The 22158-nt window shown below is 32.7% G+C and overlaps 1 protein-coding gene and 1 pseudogene across 1 annotated transcript in view; one reads left to right on the forward strand and one right to left on the reverse strand.

Moving 5' to 3' along the window:
* Nucleotides 1–22158, forward strand: part of AP3B1 (adaptor related protein complex 3 subunit beta 1) — a 206305-nt gene that overhangs the window by 87712 nt on the left and 96435 nt on the right. Inside the window, exons 12-15 of the mRNA XM_016118856.2 lie at nucleotides 1251–1313; nucleotides 3915–4047; nucleotides 7890–7999; nucleotides 17137–17313. Of these exons, the coding sequence (XP_015974342.2) occupies nucleotides 1251–1313; nucleotides 3915–4047; nucleotides 7890–7999; nucleotides 17137–17313 (483 nt within the window). The remainder of the gene's footprint in view (nucleotides 1–1250; nucleotides 1314–3914; nucleotides 4048–7889; nucleotides 8000–17136; nucleotides 17314–22158) is intronic.
* Nucleotides 18186–18304, reverse strand: LOC118607420 (annotated as a pseudogene).

Raw genomic sequence — 22158 nt, forward strand, 5'->3', positions numbered from 1 at the left:
CATATGAAAATGTACTATATAATAGAGGAGGCATTACAAACTATTGCAGGGTTGTGGGGAAGGTAGACTATCCAGTAAAATTGGAATGATTTGTTATTCACATGGAAGCTGGGTTAAATTGTAAGAAAATCTAAGACACACCCAAATTAAAGGATAATTTACAAGATAATTGACTTGTAATCATCAAAAGCATCAAGGTTGTGAAGGTTAAAAGAAAGACTGAGAAATTTTCAGACCGATGGAGACTAAAGAGATAACTAAATACAAAGTATGATATTGAACTGAATCTTTTTATTATAAATTATTGAAATAATTGTGAAACTTAAATGGATAGTGACAGTTGCATAAATGTGTGATGTATCAGTATTTTGTGATTTACTTGGTTGTACTGTGGTCTATAGGACAATGTTCTTATGTGTAGGAAATATTCACAGAAGTATTCGTGGACAATGTGGTATCAGATTGGCAAGTCTGGTTTCAAACGGTTCAAATTTAATTATTTTACCTTTTCTATATCTTAGAGATTGTTTTAAAAATCATACAGAAAATTTAAGTGTTCTCATCAAAATAAAATGAAAAGTCAGGCCATAAATCGGGAGAAAATATTACCAGTGCATATATCCGAACAATGACTAGCATCCACAATATATAAAGAACTCCTACAATCTGTACCTTTTAATTGGAGTGTCTGGACCATTTACTTTTAATGTAATTATTGATATTAATGTGTTTATGTCTGCATGTTTGGTTGTCTGTTTGTGCATCTGTCTCTGTTCCTTTAATGCTTTCCTCAGATTAATTGAATATTTTTTATGAGTAAAAATCGTAATTTTTTAGCAACCCTATTAGAGATGGAATTGTAATTACCTCTTCCTGTAACTATAAATCCAGAAGTATTAAAATGTCTAAGGATTTGATATGATAGGATGAAGGAAACAAATTAAGAGAAAGAATTAATTGATATCTGCAAAACAACATAGAGGGCCATTGTTTTTTAACTTTATTAGTTAAATAAAATGTCAAAATAAATTATTTAGATTAATTAAATGTAAGTTGTAAAATTGGGACAATTAGGGAATATATAGGATTCTCTTTTGTAATTATTTTTTAAGCACTATGTAATTACTTATTTTCTATATGTAGATATAGGGGAACAAAGTTCACCTAAAGATTGTAACGCCTAGTCTTTTTTAAGTTCATCTTCTTTATTTGTGTTTTAAATGTTTACTTTCTCATTTTTTCTACTATAGCTTGAAATTTTGACAAACCTGGCAAATGAAGCCAATATATCAACTCTTCTTCGAGAATTTCAGGTTTGTGTACAATGCTAGTTATAAAATAACTTCTAAAACCTCCGTTCATTATAAACTTAAATACGTGTGTTTCTGAATTTAGAAATATGTAATTGTGTAAATAAAACAGAGATTCCAGACAAGATTGACAACTAATAAATTTATAAATTTTCAAGAATAAGCATCAATTACAAATTTAAAATTTGAGGGAAATGGAATAGCAGTCCCTTTCATGTTTTTACAGAATTTGAATGACTGGTTTATAACTCTATCTGTGTTCAAAATTAAGTTACTGTAAGTGTTCCATCTTTTTGTACTGTTGTCAGTAGTCCTTTCTATATTCTGCACTCGTGAAAATCATTTTTTACCTGATCCTATTTGATTTATCTATCGCTATTTTATTTTATTTTAATTTTTTGACCTATCGCTATTTTAGGCATTGTTCTTTTAGTTTCCTATGTAGCAAAAAAAAAAAAAATTGTTTTTAATGTTACCCCATTGTGATTTTTTATTGTTTTTATTTTGTTTTGTTGTATTTTTTTAAACGATGTATGTTGATATTTGAGATGCCTTTTAGCTATACATCCCCCAAAATATTTTAAAAATTACCTCATGGATATTATACTCTTTATGATGAAAGAGTTAGCTCTGAAGATTTAGTGGTGGAGCACAGCAATAGATATTATAAGTTTTACATTTCATCAGCAATTTTATGAACAAAAGTTAACAAAAAATTTCTTAACATGCTATACAAATTACTATATAAAGTATGTCAACTCCCAACTTTTATAGATTTAATTTAGCTTTTTTGCCATAATTTTTAATATGCCCATATGAAATTTTTTTTAGCAATATAGACATTGCATTTGCTTTTAACTGTGTGATTTTATGCTTTAAATAGGAGTAACAAGAATATCATACTATGTTCATGATTTATAATTTCTTAACTAGGTTACTGCACTTTCATGCTATATATTTTTCTAGAAATTTTTTTGGTAAAATTCGTATGTCTTGTATAACTACTCATCTTATATTTTCATGCCAGAAAATATAATATCTGAAGTTTTTATTCAGTAATCTGTAGCTATGGAACATTGTTTATATTTTTTACTTCATTTTTATAAGCTCGCTTATTTATTTTTAAGTTTTTTAAGTTTTTATCTTCATGTTTGCAATTGACCATTTTCATGTTGTCATGTGTACTCTGATTGGGGTACTTTTTCTGTTCACTTCTTGCTATTTCAAATTTACTGGAGTTGTAGGGAGTGAGTCTCATAATTTTATGGTGTCATATAGCTATATATTGGTGATTCATTATTTCATTTAATATCAGGATGTTTAAGAAAGTCCATTGTTTATTCAAGCTTTTTATTAGAGTTCTGTGTTTTGGGGTTATGTTCATAGGTGTGTAGAGTTTACTTACAATAATTTCTTGAGGAAAATAGAGAATTTTCCTAAAAACTCATTTTTTTTTAATTGAGGAAATTAGGTTATCAGCTGGGAAATGGCTTTAAATACAATTGATCTTTCTTAAATGGAACTAAGAGAGTTCAATTTGTTTAATTTATTTCTCCAACGTTTAATCATGTTCTTGGTACTGTTTTCACTAAATTTGTAAGTATTTTTAGATTTTCTTAAGTTTTCTCCTCTATTTGTCATTTAGGCACCATTTAAATGTATTACTCTTTTTTGCATGTTAGATAACCATAGTGTTAAATCAATACTATGTATGCACTTCTCATTTGAGGTTGGACATCATTTTTTTTCAAATTTCAGTTGAAAAATGGAATTTTAAATTCCATTACTTATTACATGTAAATGTAAATACGCCTATTAAAATACATCTCTGTAAAAATAAAAACTGAGTTTTTAAATTAGGAAAATTGTAACCAAAGTGAAATTGTTTAGGTCTATCATAAATTTTGTAAAGATCTTTTAACTTCCTATGGTTAAGCAATTTTATCATTTATTTCTTTTTAAGTTTGTATATATATATGGTTAACAGTGTATTTTTAAAGCATTCTTTTAAAGAAAATCTATTTCAGCTGTATATTTTATTTTACTGTGAACTATTTGTAAAGTCTATTGAAATGCTGTTCACCGTAGATACTGTTGTAATTTTACTACCATTCAGATACCATTTTGAAAGTAAAATGTTTGCCAGTAGCATATTGACTCTTTTTCTCCTCTTTTCCCAATTTTTAGACTTAATGTATTTGAAAAAGCAACCCTTTTTTTTTCATAGATTCACAGATGCTGCTGGTTAAATGAACTGAAACCTCCAAAGAGAGAGTTCTCATCTTCTCTTTCAACCTTGCATTAAACTAATTGTTGTGTTTGGGTGGCTGCTGCCCACTATCTGTTTTGGAGTTAACAAGCCGTAGGTGAATGAAGCTGGCCTGAATATGTGCCTCTTCTATAGATAGGCACATGCTTTAGGTAAAAACAAAACAAAACAATACTAATTTAGGCTAAGTCATCAGATGGACCTCCTCTTGTGACTATAGATGAAAAGATTATGTATGCTAGATTTCTTATATGTCGACAAAACTGAATACAATAGGCATTTTTGTTCACGTGATAGTACCAAAGTATAAACTAATTGAAACAGTATTTTTTTAGACCTATGTGAAAAGCCAGGATAAACAATTTGCAGCAGCCACTATTCAGACTATAGGCAGATGTGCAACCAACATCTCAGAAGTCACTGACACATGTCTCAATGGCCTGGTGTGCCTGCTGTCCAACAGGGATGGTAAGTTGACAGTTTCATTTTATTTTCCAAGTAATTTATTATTTGACTATTCTTGGTGTGACCTGAAAATTCGTAAACATTTTTTAATGTTTTATTTTTTTCCTTTTGTCAGTAGCATGATCATGAGTAGTAGTATTTTTTCTTTGAAACACATACAAACATAGGTTTTTGTTTTTAGTAAATTGGATAGTTAACTTGAAAACAATATTATTCTCGCCTAAACAGAACTAAGAAAGTGTAATTTGTGTATTTTATTTCTTCACAGTTAATTCACTTTCATTGTACTCTGAAAGGTACTATTTTACTTCTTTACTATGGCATAGGTATTTTATAATATTGGTTCACCTGCAGAGGGTGCTAAAAGCAGGCAAATGACTTTATACCATGGCGAAGTGGCTGGATCAAAAAAGTATGTTGAATATTTTCAAAGTTTTTTTCCCAAAAATCAACCTAATAATTTTGTATTTAAGACAACTAGATTTATAAGTCATCAATATGGAATAGCTTCATATTTTTAACAAACAATATCTAAACATTTTGTAAAACTGGATAGGTAAATGTATAATCTAGATTTCATACTGTTCTGTGGTAAATGTCAGTTATTTCTATAGTTTGACTTTAGAATAAATGAGGCCATATGGAGAAAAGGGAAAATGAGTCAACTTTCACCTTTTAAGAAATTTATTTAGAGGACTTTTATTATAATTAGATATTCGACTAACGAGATTCTTTTTAAAAGCATAATTTTTATTGTAAAATCATTGAAATTATTTGTGGAATTCTAAATACAATTATGTCATATCTAGACACAGGCATATATGACATAGCAGCCATAAGTGTAAACATAACAAAATTGATTATTTTTTATATTTTATTTCAAAGAAAAATAACTTTTCACTACAGTAACTCTATTATACCTAAATATCTTTTCCAGCATATAGATCTCTTTAGAAAACTGTAACATTGTTGTAAGTACTTCTGATGAAAAAAATTGAAACAAAATTTATCCCCAAGTAAGATATTTTTTTATTGTGAACATAAAATTATAAATTTTTACCTATAAACTCGAGGTACTGCGATGGACAGAACATTTTTTTACATGCTGTATTAAAACTCTAAATATGTGGTGACAAAAATTATCAGGGATATCGATTATTTTTTTAATTTTGCTACAGAAGGTAAGTAGAGGAGATAGGGTGCTAAATGTCATATGTTTTATCTGTTTCTGCATTTAATGACACCCTTTTTATCTGTTTCTACATCACACACTTAAAATATGAATTTAAAAACATGTTTTTATTTTTATATATCTTTAATAATGACTTTTTATTTAATATATATTTTTATATATCTTTAATAATGACTTTTTATCAGACATTCTCCTTGGGAAAATATTTCCAGAATATTATAGAGTTTGAACCATAGTTTACTATGGTAATTGTTCTTTTAAATTAATTGCGTACAAAAAGCACTACAAATTAGAACACTGATTAGTTCTTTCAGATACAAATATATTCAAGATTTCTTAGTTTTATATTTTGACCTTCTATTCTCATGTGAAATTTTCAAGTTGTGGATTTTAAAGCAACATTTTCTATTTAGCTTTGTAACACATTAATTTCTCAAAAAATGTTTTTATTGACTTTGATTTAAGAGATCAATGTTCTGCTCCTATGGTGCTTTTAAAGGAAGAATAGATTATTTTATAATTAGATAATGGGAGGCTAATGTAATTTATAATCACTCTTAAAAGTAAGAAGGTTTACTAATTTAAACTCTGGTATTTCAGTGTTTAGGCTTTTGTTTTTGGTAAATCAAACTCTTTTTATAACCTTGATTTTCTTTTTTGTAGTTTGAATGTTAAGAAACCTAAATTGTAATGTTTAGGTTCTGGTTGCATAGTCATTGCTAGCCCATAATACCTGATCCTTTAACTCTATCATATGTGCTAAATTTTTGTAGTTTGAAAAACTGGTTCAGTAAAAGTGGGAAATAAAACAATGAAAAATTTATCACATCATCAAAGAAAGTAGCATTATTTTGATCTTCAAAGTGGCCAATCCTGACAGCAGAGTCCCTTTCTCTTCATTTTATGATAATATGTTTTTAGAAATAAATGCTGTAAAGGAGGCCTGAATTTTCAAAAATCTGTAAGCTCTTTTGAGGCTCTAAGGATCTGTGATCCTTAGGTTTTATGTTATTATGACTACCTCATCGTCTCTTCAGATAGTGTGTCTTAAAACCTCAGAGACAGTATTTAGACGCCATTGTTTTACATATATTTAATATTTTCTTCTTGGACCTGTAGGGTTTTTTTTTTTTTTTTAATGTTGTTGACTTCTCTCTTCTTGACATAGAGAGGACTTTTCTAGGCAGACATGACACTTGCCCAAAAATACTGCAATATCACTGTCTAAGATTAATTTGATAAACAAAATTTTAAAATATCTGTAGAAGAAATCTGCATTTCCCTTGACTTAGGATGATTTAATTCCCTAAGGTTATTTACTTTAGGTAGCATATTAGCAGTATAATATTAAAATAAACCTTTTTAGTGTATTCCAGAGGAATCTCTAAATTCCATGAGTCCCTATTAATTAAAAAAAAAATCCAAAGTAATAAAAGCAATTTTGATTTATTTCTTTGACATCAATAATATTTATAATCGTTTATATAAGATTATTCCATAAGGTCAAGTACTCTCCCTAGTTATATTACATTTCTCTATTGGTGCCACCAAAACTCAGACCAGTGATTAGCCACTTCAGTGTGATAACTCAATCTCAGAATTTCAATTTTAAGATCTGTTTCCTGCAGCACTCCCAGTACCAATTACTGCATTAGTTAAGGCCTTGGCTGGAAACAGATTGATACACTTAAAAGGGACAATTGAAGAGATTTAATGAAGGCACTATTTATAAGATATGGGCAGAATTAAGGGAAACCAACAAGGTGTGATGAAACACCCTGGGGCTAACAGGCTAGGAACTGTGGGAAGCCATATCTAGAATTGAAGGGGAGGGGTGTGAGGAGTGGGAGCAGTTACCAGACCCTACAGGAGAGAACCATTGAAGTGAACTGAAACCTGTAGTGGAGGCATGCAGCCACTGCCAGGGAGCCCTGGCAGAAGAGAGATTCAAGACAACCACTATTCTTTCTTTCCACCCGTGATCTCCTGATGGTGCTTTCGAAGGGCAAGGATGTCTGGTTGATGTAGTCCACAGAGGTCAGTCTCTCTGGGCACAGAGTTGGACCAGGAAAGGCAGAGTGGACTCATGGGACCAATGGACACAGTCCAGCTCAGCCCCAGTCCTTCTGGCTCTGATGTTCATGCTATTTCTATAGTAGCACCTTTCCTACTACTACTAACCCTTACCCCCTTACCACTCATTTCTCTGGACTTATCACTTAAGGAATCTTTTATTTTAATTTGCTGTTTTCTTTAGAAATGGAAAAACATTATTTAAATTGTAGGTGTTTGATTACCATGATATAATTAGTAGGGATATAGTAAGAGTATTAGAGAGCTATTGTTAAAAGCCAGAGACACTTGAACATTATAGTGGTTACATAATATAACTTCACTTTATTTTTCTGACTTAAAGAAGCAGAGATCAGAAAGGGATATCAGAATCCAGGAGACAGTACCAGATGTTAGTTAGAAATGAAAGTATACTCTTCTACTTAAGACGTATTTCACACTCAAAATTTGGAAGTACACTCATTGTTATAGTTTTTACCTAGGCATTTAAAATATGGAGAATGTTTTACTAATTCAAATTTATGCTTTACCAAGGATAATTTGAATTTTATATAGTTAATGCGAATATTCTCTTTTTCAGAAATAGTTGTTGCTGAAAGTGTGGTTGTTATTAAGAAATTACTGCAAATGCAACCTGCACAACATGGCGAAATTATCAAACATATGGCCAAACTCTTGGACAGTATCACTGTGAGTACTAATTAAAAGATTTTTGGTGAATCCAACTGAATTTTACTCAGTAAATTATATTTTTGTTAAAATAAATTAGCATTCTAATGTATAGTAGCTGAACTGTCTGGATTCAAATTCTGCAGTGTTGTGGAAGGGAATTGCAAATCTGAGAAAGGGGGAGGATGCAGTAAATACGGTAGTGTTGAATTGGAATTGGGTTATCAGTGTGAACTTCATGGGTTTTTATATTGATATCTGGGCGTGTGTCAGTATATGTATGCGTATGTATCTATACATGTTGTATATACACATATGAATGCATCTGTAAGTATACAAACTTTGTTTCCCAAGGCTATTCTTCGAGAAGGCCTACATACAATAATATCCTAATACTGATGAGCACACCTAGTGGCCAGATCTTACTTGTTTTGTTTTAATTTAGTTATTTCATGCTATAAAATTCACCTTTTTCAGGTATATAATTCAGCGGGTTTGGGTATATTCATAAAGTTATGCAACCATCACCACTGTGTAATTTCAGAACATTTCATCATTCGTAATAAAGTCTCATACCCCAAACTACTGATCCTCCCTTTGCTTTAGCCCTTGATAACCATCAGTCTACTTTCTGTCTCTATGAATTTACTTATTCTGGACATTTTATATAAATGTGATCTGACAATAAATTGGCTTTTGTGTCTGGCTTCTTTTACTTAGCATATTTTCTTGAAGGTTCATGCACATTGTAGAATATAGTATTTCATCCCTTTTTGTAGTAGACTTTGGTTTTTAAATTCCATTCACCACTGAAAGGAACTAGAGCTGATTTTAGAGCTAGGGCAAGGAAAGAACAAGATGATTTTAGAACATCTTATTGAGCTAAAAAAGCAAGGGAGTGCTTCTAGAATAATAGAGATATGTCTAAAAGACCTAAGAGCCAGCTTGAAGAGGCTCCCACTGGTCAACTCGAGCAACAAAATAAGTGGTAGTAAAGGATGACAACCTTTTGACTAGGTCAAGAATCTCAGAATCCACACTGGAATGAATGAATAACCGAGTAAGGGAGAAAGGGAAGTTCTTCCTTACAGTACAAAAATAATTAATAAATATAAAAGGAAAGACGGAATTTGAATATCACCATATTCCTGCCATCACAGCAGTTGACTCAGGCAAGAATCATTAACAAATGCTAAAAACTAGGGAGTGAAAATTTGAGTAGTAACAGTATATTTGCACAGTCTGAAAGAATATCTCATAAGATATTTCTTAATTACAATGGGTAAGTTAATGACTTTTGACTTTACAATGGAGAAACCTTGCAGACACTACCTGAACGTAGTTAAAATTGCTAGCAACAGGATCATGTACCTTCTGAGATACAATGAATAGAAAGAACTCAGCACCAAGTGACTTGAATCTGATCAAGAGGAAACACAAAACTGAATGAGGGTATCCTACAAAATAACTGGCTTTTCTCTAAAAATGCCAATATAATGAAATGGAAAGAAAAACTCAGAAACTTTTTCAGAGTAAAAGAGATTAAAAGGATATAACAGTTCTATGCAACACATAATTTTCGATCTTCTTTTTCTATAAAAGGTTTTATAGGGATAATTGGCAAAAATCTCAATAAAATCTATAGATTAGATAATAGTATTGGCTCAGTGTTTAATTTCCTAATTTTTAAATAATTCTGTGGTTATATAAGAACATTCCTTTTATTAGAAAGTTTACACCGAAGTACTTCAGGGTAAAAGGCATGTGTACAACTTATTGGTTCAGAAACCAAAATGTGTTTGTATATTTAGAGAGAAAGCAGTAAAATGTTAACATTTGGGGAATCAGAAGGTGTTCAGAAATTCTTTTTACTCTTGCAGATTTTCTGTAAATCTGAAATTGTGTTTAAAAATTAAATTAAAAAATAAATATTAATCTCAGCCATTTACCAGCTTCATGTTCTTACATTAAAATCTCTATGCTTCACTTTCCCCATCTGTACAATGATGTTAGTAAGAGAACCTGTATTGTTGTGAGTCTTGCATTAGTTAATGTATGTCCAGGTCTTAGAACGTCGCCTGCAACATCAGCACCATGTGTTAGCTGTTATTATTATGTACCGTTTTATTCTCTTCTTCCCTTTAAAACTAAAGTTTTTTGAAAGAATTAATTATCTGAAAAGAATTTTATTTCCTTACCCCACACTCCTCAACCCTTCACAGTCTGATTTTTGACTCCCTAGTTTTTCCGAGGTCACCGTCTCCCTCTTTTTAAATCCAGTGGATAATTTGCTGTCCGTGTCTTTCTTGATTTTTTTTGTTAACTTTTGATTTCACTGATCACTTATTATCTTTTAAAACATTCTCTCTCCATGGCTCCTGTTTTTTCTTAAAATTCTTCTACATTGTGTTTGCCTTTTACTATGCTTGTCCCTTGAATATTAGTTAAAGTTTGACAACTAATGTTGTATAATTGAAAGGATCGTATTTTAGGGAGAAGTATATAATTTTCTTCTTTAAAAACAGGGTAACCTATACTCTGAGCCAGTTCAGAGGGATCACATTTGTGTGAGCAGGGCCAGCTTTTAATATCTCTGGTGGCAAAATCTTTTCCCTCAGGGTGATATTAAAGATTGCAGGGCAGTTATACATTTATCTTAGAGTTAAGAATAAGACTCACAGGAGTCATTAGCATCTGAACTTCACCACATCTCTTAGCAGAGAGTTCCTTTCTCTTCATATCTACTCTTATTGGGTTCAAATTTAGTTTACCATTTACTAGCTTTGTGAACTTAAGCAAGTTATGTGACTTCTGTACTCCAGTTTTCTCATCTGTAAAATGGGAACAGTTGTGATAATAACTCTATTGTGAGAAATAAATGGGTCAACATATGTGAAACACTTACAACAGCGCTTAGTGTTAACTCTTATGATCATGGCTATATTTAATGTTTTTGAAAAAGACAAGCTTGATGATTAGGTTTAAATTTAGTAAGCGATCTTGCGGCACCTTTTATATTTTCCTCATTTATTTAACCGAACTCCTATAGTACTAATCATTTGCCAGGCACTAGTCTAAGTACCTTAAAAATAAAAATCATTAATTTTAGTAACAATTCTGCCAGGTAGTTTCTATTAGTGTTCCCATTTTACATAAGACAAAATGGAGACACAAAGTGGTTAATTAACTTGCCTACGGTCACATAGCTAGTAGGTCTGCTTCCTTAACCAATACATGATGCTATCTCTTTCATTTCTAGTCTGTCTCTTAGTTTGTATTCAATTCACTTTCCTGCTCACTGAGCTGACCAGGATTCTATAATTGTTGTTTCCTTTTGCTTCCCCCAATTCATTGACAAATTAGGCATTAGCTTAACGTGGTCTGTGTATGCCCAGATGTTGAACAGATGTTTTACATTATCTGTCAGTGGTCTGTTGATGAGAGATAAAAGGGTAAACCTTTTTCTTCAAATCGACTGAGATGAACACCCAGCATCCCTGTACCAACCATCAAATTTCAGTAGTATTTTTATTCATCGTAATAACCATAAATACTCCTACTAGGGAAGTGTGGTACATCCTTCAGTAAGAACCACTTTTCTAGCCAATAACTAATGAACCAAAAAGCAGGGAACTCTAGATAGGGGGAGACAAAGAATGGAGATATATACATGAGTATGTGTATATGTTTACAAACATAATTAAATGTATAAGACTAGACTAGAAAAGTCTAACAAAAGTGCTAAAGGAGGACTCTTGAAAAAGAAGGAGCCTAATATAAGGGAAGTTCTAATAATCTGTAACTAAAACTGTTGAGCATTCTTAGAAAACCTAGGGGTAGGATTGGGAAGAGTAAGTGTTCGAAGTGCTCATGGGAGGAAGAGAATGGAGGAAGGTGAAATTATTTTAGTATTCTTGTGTTAAAAAAAAGTAATAAGGTAAAGATAGATTATCTTGGGGTGAAAAAGTGGGTTTTGGTGGGAGAAAAGAGTTAACATCTTGTTTACAAGGAATGGTGGAGAAATGTGTGTTCAATTATGAGAAGGAAATAGCAATGTAGAGTTCTCTATTCTCAAACATTTTGTCCAAAATTTAGTTAAAACTTGTGCTAATAAATTTGTTCTTTTCTTATTAGAAAGGGAGAGGCAATTACAAGACGTGTTAATGGCTTTCAATTGACTGTAGTTGCTTATATACAAAATCTAAACTGTATATGAGACCTATATCAGGCAAACTTCAGACTTTTTTGGAAGAAAAATGTGATGTATTTAACTATATCTCTGTTTGAGGCTCAAGTTCATTTTTGATTGCATCAACTTTCTCTACAGTAGATGTTGGAACATTAGCCAAGTAAATATTTTCTTAAAAATCTATATAGCAAAGTCTGTGGGCATTTTGGTTTTAGTTGTTGTTTTTCTAGCAAAAGATAACCATTAGTGGAATTCCATGTTCACAAAGAGAAAAGAAACAAAAATGTAAAATAAATAATTTTTTAAGCTAATAAAGATGAAAGAGTAAAAAATATGTAGTACCCTAAATATGAATGGACTGAATTCTCTCATTGAAAGACAGACTTTCACATTGGAGTAAAAAACAAAAGCTAGCTACAGACCACTTAAAATTAAAACACCATAACCGAAGTGATAAGGGTTAAAAATAAGATGGTAGGGAAAAAGATATTAAGTGAACATGAGCAAGGAAGTGAGGTTTAAAATTAAAGCATTTAACAAAATAAAAAGAAATATTATAAAATGAGAAAAGGGCCAATTTACAAAGAAACTAAGAAGTATAAACCTATATGCACACAAAAAAATGGCAACCCAAATATATAAGAGAAAAATCTATAGGAAATGCAAGGAGAAATGATAAAATATAATATTTGGGGGTGACTTTAGTGGATAATTCTCTCATATTAGCTATCTTAGGAGATTTTAAGTAAGATATAGATGTAAGTAAGGATATAGAGAAATTAAATAATAGAATAAATACTCGATTTAATAAACCTATAGCTAAAACCTGTATCTCTTGAACAGGGAATACCCACTTTTATGGGTATGTCCACAGAACATTTACAAAAACTCAAGAACATACTTGGACATAAAAAAAACTTAAAAAATTTGTTTTAATTAGAATTAAATAATTTAAAAGGATATCAGCAGTAATGAAGTAAGAAAAAATATGCTTTTAGATAAAAAAAGGTTTGAAGAAAAAAATTCAAGCACTCCATGAAACACAGAAAAAGAAAACATTTTATTATAAAATGTGTGGGATGTGGCTAAAGCTATAACTGCTACCATTTTTAATGTAAAGAGACCAGAAATAAAAGAATTTTTACTTGTCCTAAGAAATTTGAAAAAGAACAGTGAAGCAAAGTATAAAAACCCAAGAGGGATCGAAGTTGATTTTGTAAAATAGAACACCAAAAAAAAAAAAAAAAAAAAAAGTTGAAATTTATAAGTATATCTTAAATCTGGTCCTTTGGAAAGACAATAAAATAGTTAAGCCCTCCTGATTCTGATAAGGTAAAGAGAGAAAGCAAAAATCAATAAATTGGAAATGTGATAAAGGAGAGATTAAAATAATTACAAGAAAACTATATGCAATTATATAGCAAAAATTTGAACTTTTGGAGAATGAAAAGGTGATAATGAGTTGTTACTATTTACATTATTTGAGGAAGCCGAACTGCTTGAAGTGAGACAAGGCAAGACAGCGTGTGATGCAGAACCCTAAAAATGGTCAGGGCTTAGAGGCACAGGGTACTCCAGAAGAAGGTAATGACAGTAGCCTCAAAATCAGGAAAGGGGAGCAATTGAATCCCCAGAATCTCTGATCCAAACAGTCAAGAGAATTATTCATGTAAGAACAATAGCCACATGGAAAAGAAAGCAGAGCTTTATTAATCTCATCAGGTATCTGAAGACTCTTAGATGTAGGCTAATGATTCTAAAATGGGAGGTTTAGCCTTAGAGCCTTAAATGAGAGCTGTTTCTTCCTGAATCTCTGCTTCTTTCACCCTAAATCCAGGGTTGGTATCTTAAACCACTGCAATTTTAGACAGAGCCAATCTGACTAGTGTCAGGACAAGAGGACAAAATTGAGCATGTTTTTCCTTAGTGCTTAAGCCACTTTATCAGGGCAGAATCCTGGTCTCATCTACCCCCTGGGAGGAGGGGGAACAGAAGTGATAGACCTCTTCCCGCCCTGGCCACCTTACTTATCCATAAAATTAGGTGGAAGGAAGTGGGAAAATGGCCCCCCGGTGCATGGGTGCAGGAGCAGACAAGAGGAAGGCCTAACCCTGGCCTGAAAAGGCTGGCTCTAGGGGAAGCAGCAGGAAGCCACTGCACAGTGTGGCAGAAGAACAGAGGCAGGGAGTCATCCTTTATTTGATTAACATGTAAACAAGGTTCAGTGAGGTGAAATTGATGGTCTCCACGATATACATATACTTGACTAGAATCTTACCTTGCTGGCTGGTATTTTTCCTAGTTTAGCACACTCTTTTTTTGTCAGTGCCGAGTGGCCATGGTGAACTCTGGATTCAGGCTTGGACTCACTTCCATTTCCACCACTGACAAGTTATGAGGTGCTGGACAAATTTCTTAACACTTTCGTGCCCCAGTTTCCTCATATATCAAGTGAGGGATAATGGTAGAGCCTACTTTCTAGGGCTTTTGTGATAAGTAACTGAGGAAACACATAAAGTACTTAAGAACAGTGCCAGGCACATGGTAAGAGCTCAATAGATATTAGCTATGTGATTTTTTTAAAAGGGAACATAAATTTTTTGTATTCAAGACTTTCATTTGTTATTTAGTAAGTGGTATAGTTGAAAATATGAAAACTAAAAGTTAATTCTACTTTTTAAATTTACTCAAATTGAATAGATTTATGTCAATAGCTCAGTCAGCTTACATGTGCTGATTGTGAATATTTTATCCTTTGTAGTAGCTTCATTTGTAGTCAGTACTGCTTTTGGAACAAAGTTCTTCCAAAATAAGATGCATACTACCTGAGGATCGTTCTAAAAGGGTTTCACATAATGTTTAATGGGACAGACGGGGATTTCATGTCATAAAGAACAGTTGAAGGATGTTATTCTGTAAAGACTACTGAGTGGTATTGAAAGAACACGTTCTGTACTCCTTGCCCAAGTGCCTCACTGAATACCTGCCATTTCACAAGTTAACTACACTTGCACTGCGACCTGAACTTAACTCAGACTTAAGTTTTATTGAGTCCAGATACAGAATATTGGATCTAATTTGCTGTTTGTATGTGGTTTGTTTAGAGATCTACTGATTTTGCTTTTGAAAAATTTAAATAAATAAAATTGATGTTTTGCAGGATTTACTTTGTTGAAATGCAATAGCTTTTAAATTATACTATTTACAGAGTGATCTGTAAAATCTTTCTAGATATCTTTCTTAACTACTGTGGTCAGCTAAGAATCATTATTCGCTTTTTTCAGCCAAGTAAATGGGTTAAAATGGCAGTGGGAACTGTTTTGTGGTAGAAGATTTAAAAAGTGCACTTAACCACTTGCTCGGGGCATTTAGAGTAAGAATCAGGCAAAATTATTTACAATCCAGTTTATCTTTGAAAATATTGAAAAGCAGAGGTTTGTAATGAAAGTATTATATCATCTGCATGCATGTGTGTTATTAGTGTGGCTTTATTTCAGTGTTTATATTCTGTGGTTGAAAAGACCACAGAGAACAAAAAATGACAATTTTTCTTACTACTGGTTTTGTCACTTGCCTCAAATCTTTGTAGTAACTATTGATTCACAGTATCAATTGTGTGCATATGAGAGTCCTGCAACTTAATTGAGAGAAAGGAAGGGCTGGAATCCGAAAATCTTAGGATTCCGATTCTAGCCAAATGCACAAAAACATTGTTTTTTTTCAGTTTCCCAAGCTTTTTAACAAAATGCCATCACTCACAGTTTGGTGTGAATATACTTATACTGATATTATTTCTTCCGTGGAGAAGTTATCTAAGTTTTCATATGTTTACTTGACAATTGTGTTACCTCAGTCCTAGAACATCTGAATATTATTCTGCCCCCCAGCACCTCTACCATCTTGAGATTTTCATTGTGAGCATTAGAATTTACTGATTTTTTTCCCCCAAGGAGTTGTATTTTAAATGTACTATGAATGTGTAGTGTTTAAATAATGTTATTTTAATCTTAGTATTTTAATTAAAAAGAATAGAAATAATCTCTTCAAATTTTTTGATATTGTCTTTTTAATTGCAAAAATAGAATTATAAGTGTGTTACCAGAAGAAAATTCCTTAAAGTGGGTAATAGATTGTTATCTGACATAGAATTCTAATTTTTATAGTAGCACTATATAATAAAATATTTAAGAAAAATAAATCTAGCATAACTGAAATCCGAAGTTGCCCATACATTCTTATTTAGACATACCTTTATGGCAGGCAACTTGAATTGCTTCATACTGGAAAATTTAATCTACCACTCAATTACTATTCTTTAGCCCAATTTAAAATAATAGATTGGGAGTAAGGTCTTAATGCAGTGTAACCTTTGGAACATGAGAAATAACCCCTTTCTTTCTAGAAATCAGTAGACATACAGTAAGGATATCAGTTTTATCATATTGCATGTATGGATTTGTAATAGTACTTATTACTTATACTTATTACATAAGTATATTGATTTCTTCTCTCTTACTAAACTTATTCTAATATTAATTTAAAGATAGTGCTGTTACAATATTTGAAAATATACACTGATTTTAAAGCTTTTTTGATGACCTCATTCTCCTTCTAGTGAGAGACCCAACTTAGGGATGTCTTAATAATTTTATATTATTAAGAAATGGGAGTGGCCGGCCAGATTTGGCCCAAGAATTTGCAGATCTTTGATAGAATTGAGATTCTAGACCAATGACTTTTTTCTCTGAATCTTTTCTAAGGCATTAACCCTGAAATCAGTTTTAATGAGATTTCCTGGGTATTTATTTTTTGATAACTGAAGAAAATCCATAAATAAAGGAATACTTTCTGGATATACATTAAACGATTGGATAGATCTAACAATGATAAAATTTAAAGCATTTTCTATGCTAATATTAAGGAGAGTATAATTATTTTTTTTTGTAATCATATAATCTTCTAATACTAGGTTCCTGTGGCTAGAGCAAGTATTCTTTGGCTAACTGGAGAAAACTGTGAACGAGTTCCTAAAATTGCCCCTGATGTTTTGAGGAAGATGGCTAAAAACTTCACAAGTGAAGATGATCTGGTGAAACTGCAGATTTTAAATCTGGGAGCAAAATTGTATTTAACCAATTCTAAACAGGTAAGAAGTTAATCTTTAGTCTATCTATGTGATACTCGCTTCTTTTTAAAAAAAATTTTAATGCATTTATGTGTGTATTTATTTAGCGACATTAGTTAATGAAATCCAGGAAGTTTCAAGTGTACAATTTAACAGAAAGGCATATATATATATTGCATTGTGTGTTCCCCTCCCATTGTTAGATTTCCTTCTGTCACCACATATTTGACCCCTTTTACTCCATCTATCTGCGCCCTCCCGCCACCCGTCCCCCACTTCCCCACCGCGCTCTGGTAACCACTAATCTATTGTCCATGTCCATGAGTCTCTGTCCTGTTTGTTTGTTGCTTTTAGGCTTATATCTCACATATAAGTAATATCGTGTGGTTTTCAACTTTCTTTGTCTGGCTGATTTCGCTTAGCATGATTATCTCAGGGTCCATCCACATTGTTGCAAATGGCAGTATTTCATCTCGTATATATGTACCACAGCTTCTTTATCCAGTCATCTATCATAGGACACATTGGTTGCTTCCATGTCCTGGCCACTGTGAATAATGCTACTATGAACATCGGTGTACAAATATCTTTGCAAATATGAGTTTTCAAGTCTTTGTGGTAAATGCCCAGCAGAGGGATTGCTGGATCATATGGTAGATCAATTCTTAGTTTTTTGAGGAAGCTCCATACTGTTTTCCATACTGCTGGTGGGCCTGCTTTCTTCTTTACTCTGATAAAGCAGCTAAGTCCTGTTCATGCATTCCTCCATTCAATAATTACTAGGTGCCTATTTCTTTTTTTTTCTTTTTCTTTTAGGCAAGGCAACCTTTGGTTGACCTCACAGATTGCAAGGACCTTGTCAGCTTACAATCCCTTATTTTTTAATTTTTTTATGCCTGCAGCATCTGGTCTTCCTAGGTGGTCTCCCATCCAAATACTAACCAGGCCTGACCCTGCTTAACTTCTGAGATCAGACAGGATTAGGCTTGTTCAGGGTAGCATGGCTATAGACAAGTGCCTGTTTCTTTAAGTGGTACAAAGAGGTGACATTCTAGTCTAGTAGGGGAAAAACACAAAAAATGAAATAGTATGTGGTAAGTGCTATAATAGAAGTACAGTGGAACTCCGGAGGAGAAAGTTATTGATTGAAAGTCTGAAGTAGAAGAAGGAGAGTGGTCAGAGAAAGTCTCATAAAGATAGACTCCTGACTAAGGGCTGTAAGGAATGGTTTACAATACAGAATAAGGAAAGAGGAGAGCAGAGGGTCAGAGTCATGAAACAGCTTGGTACTTTCAACACACTTATAGCTAAGCATGGAGAGACAGGCAAGGCTAAGACGTGGAATGGCAAGTGCTGTGGCCCTTGTCTTACAGATGCAGGGGAAACCAGTAAATGGTTTTCAATAGTGGTATAATTTGCCAGGTTGCGATTTAGAATATTCATTTTTTAAATCGGTTTACTCTTTGAGGAACTCCAAGAGGAATCACCTCTATGTATTAAATACATAAAATCTTCCGTGTATAAAATAGGGACTACCATTTTTCTTCCTATATCTAAATTGCTATTTTTCATGGGTGGAGGACTTAACCTGATCAGCAAGACTGGAAAAGAATTCTTGCTCATTTTTAGCTAGACCTCTTAGAAGGCTTTATGCTCCATGTCCTGTCTATATCTCTCCCTAATTTTTCCTAAGTCTTGCTTTGCTTCTGTGGGTTTCTTCCTCTCTTCCCCTCTGTCTCTGTTTTTGTCCCCCTCTTTCTTCAAAACTTTCTGCCTGTGTATCTTTCTAACATCCTTCACCCCTTCACACATGCACACACGCACACACACTACCACCACCACAGTCTAATGTCTGTGTCTGTCATCCTCTCCTGTCCGTGCTCATTCTCTCTTTTTGTATTTGCTGCGTGTGTCTCTCTATGTGTCTTCCTTGTCTGCCTTCTCCGCCTACCCATGCTCATTCTCTAGGAAACTCTGATGTTGGCCATTCAGAATCCTCTGGTCGACTCCTCAGATTCATTTCTTTATGTTTTGGGATTGTCTCCATTTCCACTTGTAATAGAAATTGTGTTATTATAACTTTTGCTAATAGGTATACAAGATTTATTACCAACTTATTGCAGATATTCTCTTTCCATAATTTAGATTTTATCTTTGCATTTTGAGTCAGTCTTGGAAAGAAGCCAGCTAATCATTTCCAAATGTCATGTAGATCTCTTCATGTAATGCGTTACTTTTTAAAACTAGTAAAAGAAAGGAAACATGTTTACTGTTGAGTTTCTTCTTTACTGGTTAAAAACACTGTTTTAGCTTGACGTGCCCTGTGTTCACTAAAACCATACAATAATTTGAAAGTGAAGGTGACAACTAAAATATTGGGATTGTTATGACTTTCTGCCTGGTTTGGCTATTCTAAAGATATCTAGCTTATAGATTATTATAAAAGAAAAGTAATACAAAATAAGTATGTTAATCAAGACTGAAAGGAGTGTGTGGCCCTCTTCTTAAGTAGCCAGTTATGATACGTAGTACTCCTTGTTCAGAAATTACAGAATATATTCCATATCTTTTTATTCAGCGAATTTGAAGATAACATAGTTTGCACTCACATTTTTTTCTTGAACTGTATTAATGAAGTTTTAAAGCTCAGCATCTGAAGTGTTCTATTATATATTTTAGACTGTTACTTCTGGGTGACTACAATAGACTTCGCCACTAGCTGGTGAAAACATAATGGTGTTTAGAAAATAAGCCAAATTTTCATTTATATTTTTATATAACTCACTGTTTTTAAGTGATTAAATATGAAAGTAGATGAATGAAGGTGTCTGTAGGTTTATGCTCTGTTCTCCATTTTCTCATTTCACAAGAAAGGGAGTTTAAGAGAATTTATAAATGAAAACTAGCATTAAAGAATGATTTTTTATACCATCAACTTGACAGCATTTTTAAGTTGTATGGTCCATCCCCACTAAATATGAAACAGACTAAAATGATTGCTTTCACCTTTTTGTAAAAAAAGCGAGTTCTGTACTTATTTACTTTAGCCATCTTTAAAACTGAACTAGGGAGACTAAGTCACAGTCTACGGGGACTGGTTTGCCATGAAGTCCTGATAATTAATTGTAGATCTAAATTCTCTTTGGTCTAGATACCTCAGTGAGCATTTACAGAATTTTTATTGAATTATTTAGTTATAGGGAATGTTTAAGTTGATTTTTATAAGATATAGAACTTGTGTTCATTTGTGTCTTTAAGGAATAATTTAATAAACTTCTTTAATACTGAAAAATGTTTTTACCTAATATAAAAAAGTTTTAAAATTAGTCAACAGTCTGTTTTCAGCATGGTTGAGTTAACTCCTACTGGACCGACCTGCTCATAGATAACGACTATAAATTTTGGAAAAGTATAAAAAAAAATAACCGCCTCAGGTCACAGAAGAGTAAAGAAAAGCGGGAATATTCTGGACAGGAATTGACACTTAGAAGAGTAAATTTCCTCACTTTTATGTCTTTTATCCTGAGGACACACTGCAGTTGGCACTATGCACAGAGGCTAAAACTCCAAAAGGAAACCCAGAGTCCTTCTGGCCTGACGGAGTAGAGGATATAATTCAGGGAAACTGCAGATATTTGAAAGTTAGGGAAGAATTCTAAAAAGGAGAGAGCCAGAATGGGGAGAGCCTCAAAATCTGTGAATAACTTTGCTTGAGTCTCTGGGTGACTCATGAACCACACCTGTATGGGGTAGATTCAGAGCAGCACACCTAAGCATAAAGCAACCAAACTGAAGTTTGAACTGCACCGAAGAGACAGAGATTTCACTTTCAATCCGACTAAGTTAATTGTCGGCTAAAACAAACAAAAAAAGTCAGTACTGATTCAAAAAGTATAACAATGTCCAAGGTCTCTGTAATTTAACATTCATAACACCCCAGATACAATACAAAACTACTCTTCATAAGAAGTACCAGAATGGGGAGATAGAGTTTAATGGATATAGAGTTCCAAAATAAAAATTTTGGAGATGAATGATGGCAGTGGTTACATAACACTATGAATGTGCTTAATGCCACTGAACTACACACTCAATAATAGTTAAGAGGGTGTATTTTACATATATTTTACCACAATGAAAAAGAAGCCTAGGGAAATGTGATCAATTTTCAAGGGAAAAAAAATATAACACAGAAACCATCCCCAACATGACCCGGATATTGAAATTTACAAGCAAACATTTTGAAGCAGTTTTTGTAATTGTGGTTGGTGATATAAAGAAAAATTACTCAAAATGAATGAAAAGATAAGAAATCCCAACAGAGAAATAGAAACTATAAAAAAGAGTCAAATGGAAGTTCTGGAACTGAAAAATAAAGTACCTGAAACATCAACATCTTGTTTATCTTTAATATTATATAATCTTTAACACTGTAATATTTTGGGGGCTTATAGAGCTATAGAGCTGTTGTAGATTTTTCTTTTTTCTTAAACTATTAACATTTTAAAACTATTTGCACAAACTTCTCTAAGCTTCTTTAATTTTCTGATTCTGGGCTCTTTCAGATGGAGGTTTGTGTTTGGAAAGCAGTTTAACTGTGTGTGATAGCTAGCATAGAATTATTTGATATCAGTTCCTGGCAGGTAGTGATTAAGAGTGCATCCTCTCACATCGACTGTCTGGTTTTAGATCCTGTCTTGCCACTTACTAGCAGTGTGATTTAGGACAAATCTTATAACCTGTCCAATACTTAGTTTCCTCATCTGTAGAATGGAAATTATAATAATACAGTCAGTTCTTTATAGTGCAACATGCGTATTCTTAAAAATCATTGTGTTTTTTGAAACTGCACAGTAAAAACCAGAA

The sequence above is a fragment of the Rousettus aegyptiacus genome, unplaced genomic scaffold (assembly GCF_014176215.1).
Source record: "Rousettus aegyptiacus isolate mRouAeg1 unplaced genomic scaffold, mRouAeg1.p scaffold_m13_p_8, whole genome shotgun sequence".
NCBI classification, from domain to species: domain Eukaryota; kingdom Metazoa; phylum Chordata; class Mammalia; order Chiroptera; family Pteropodidae; genus Rousettus; species Rousettus aegyptiacus.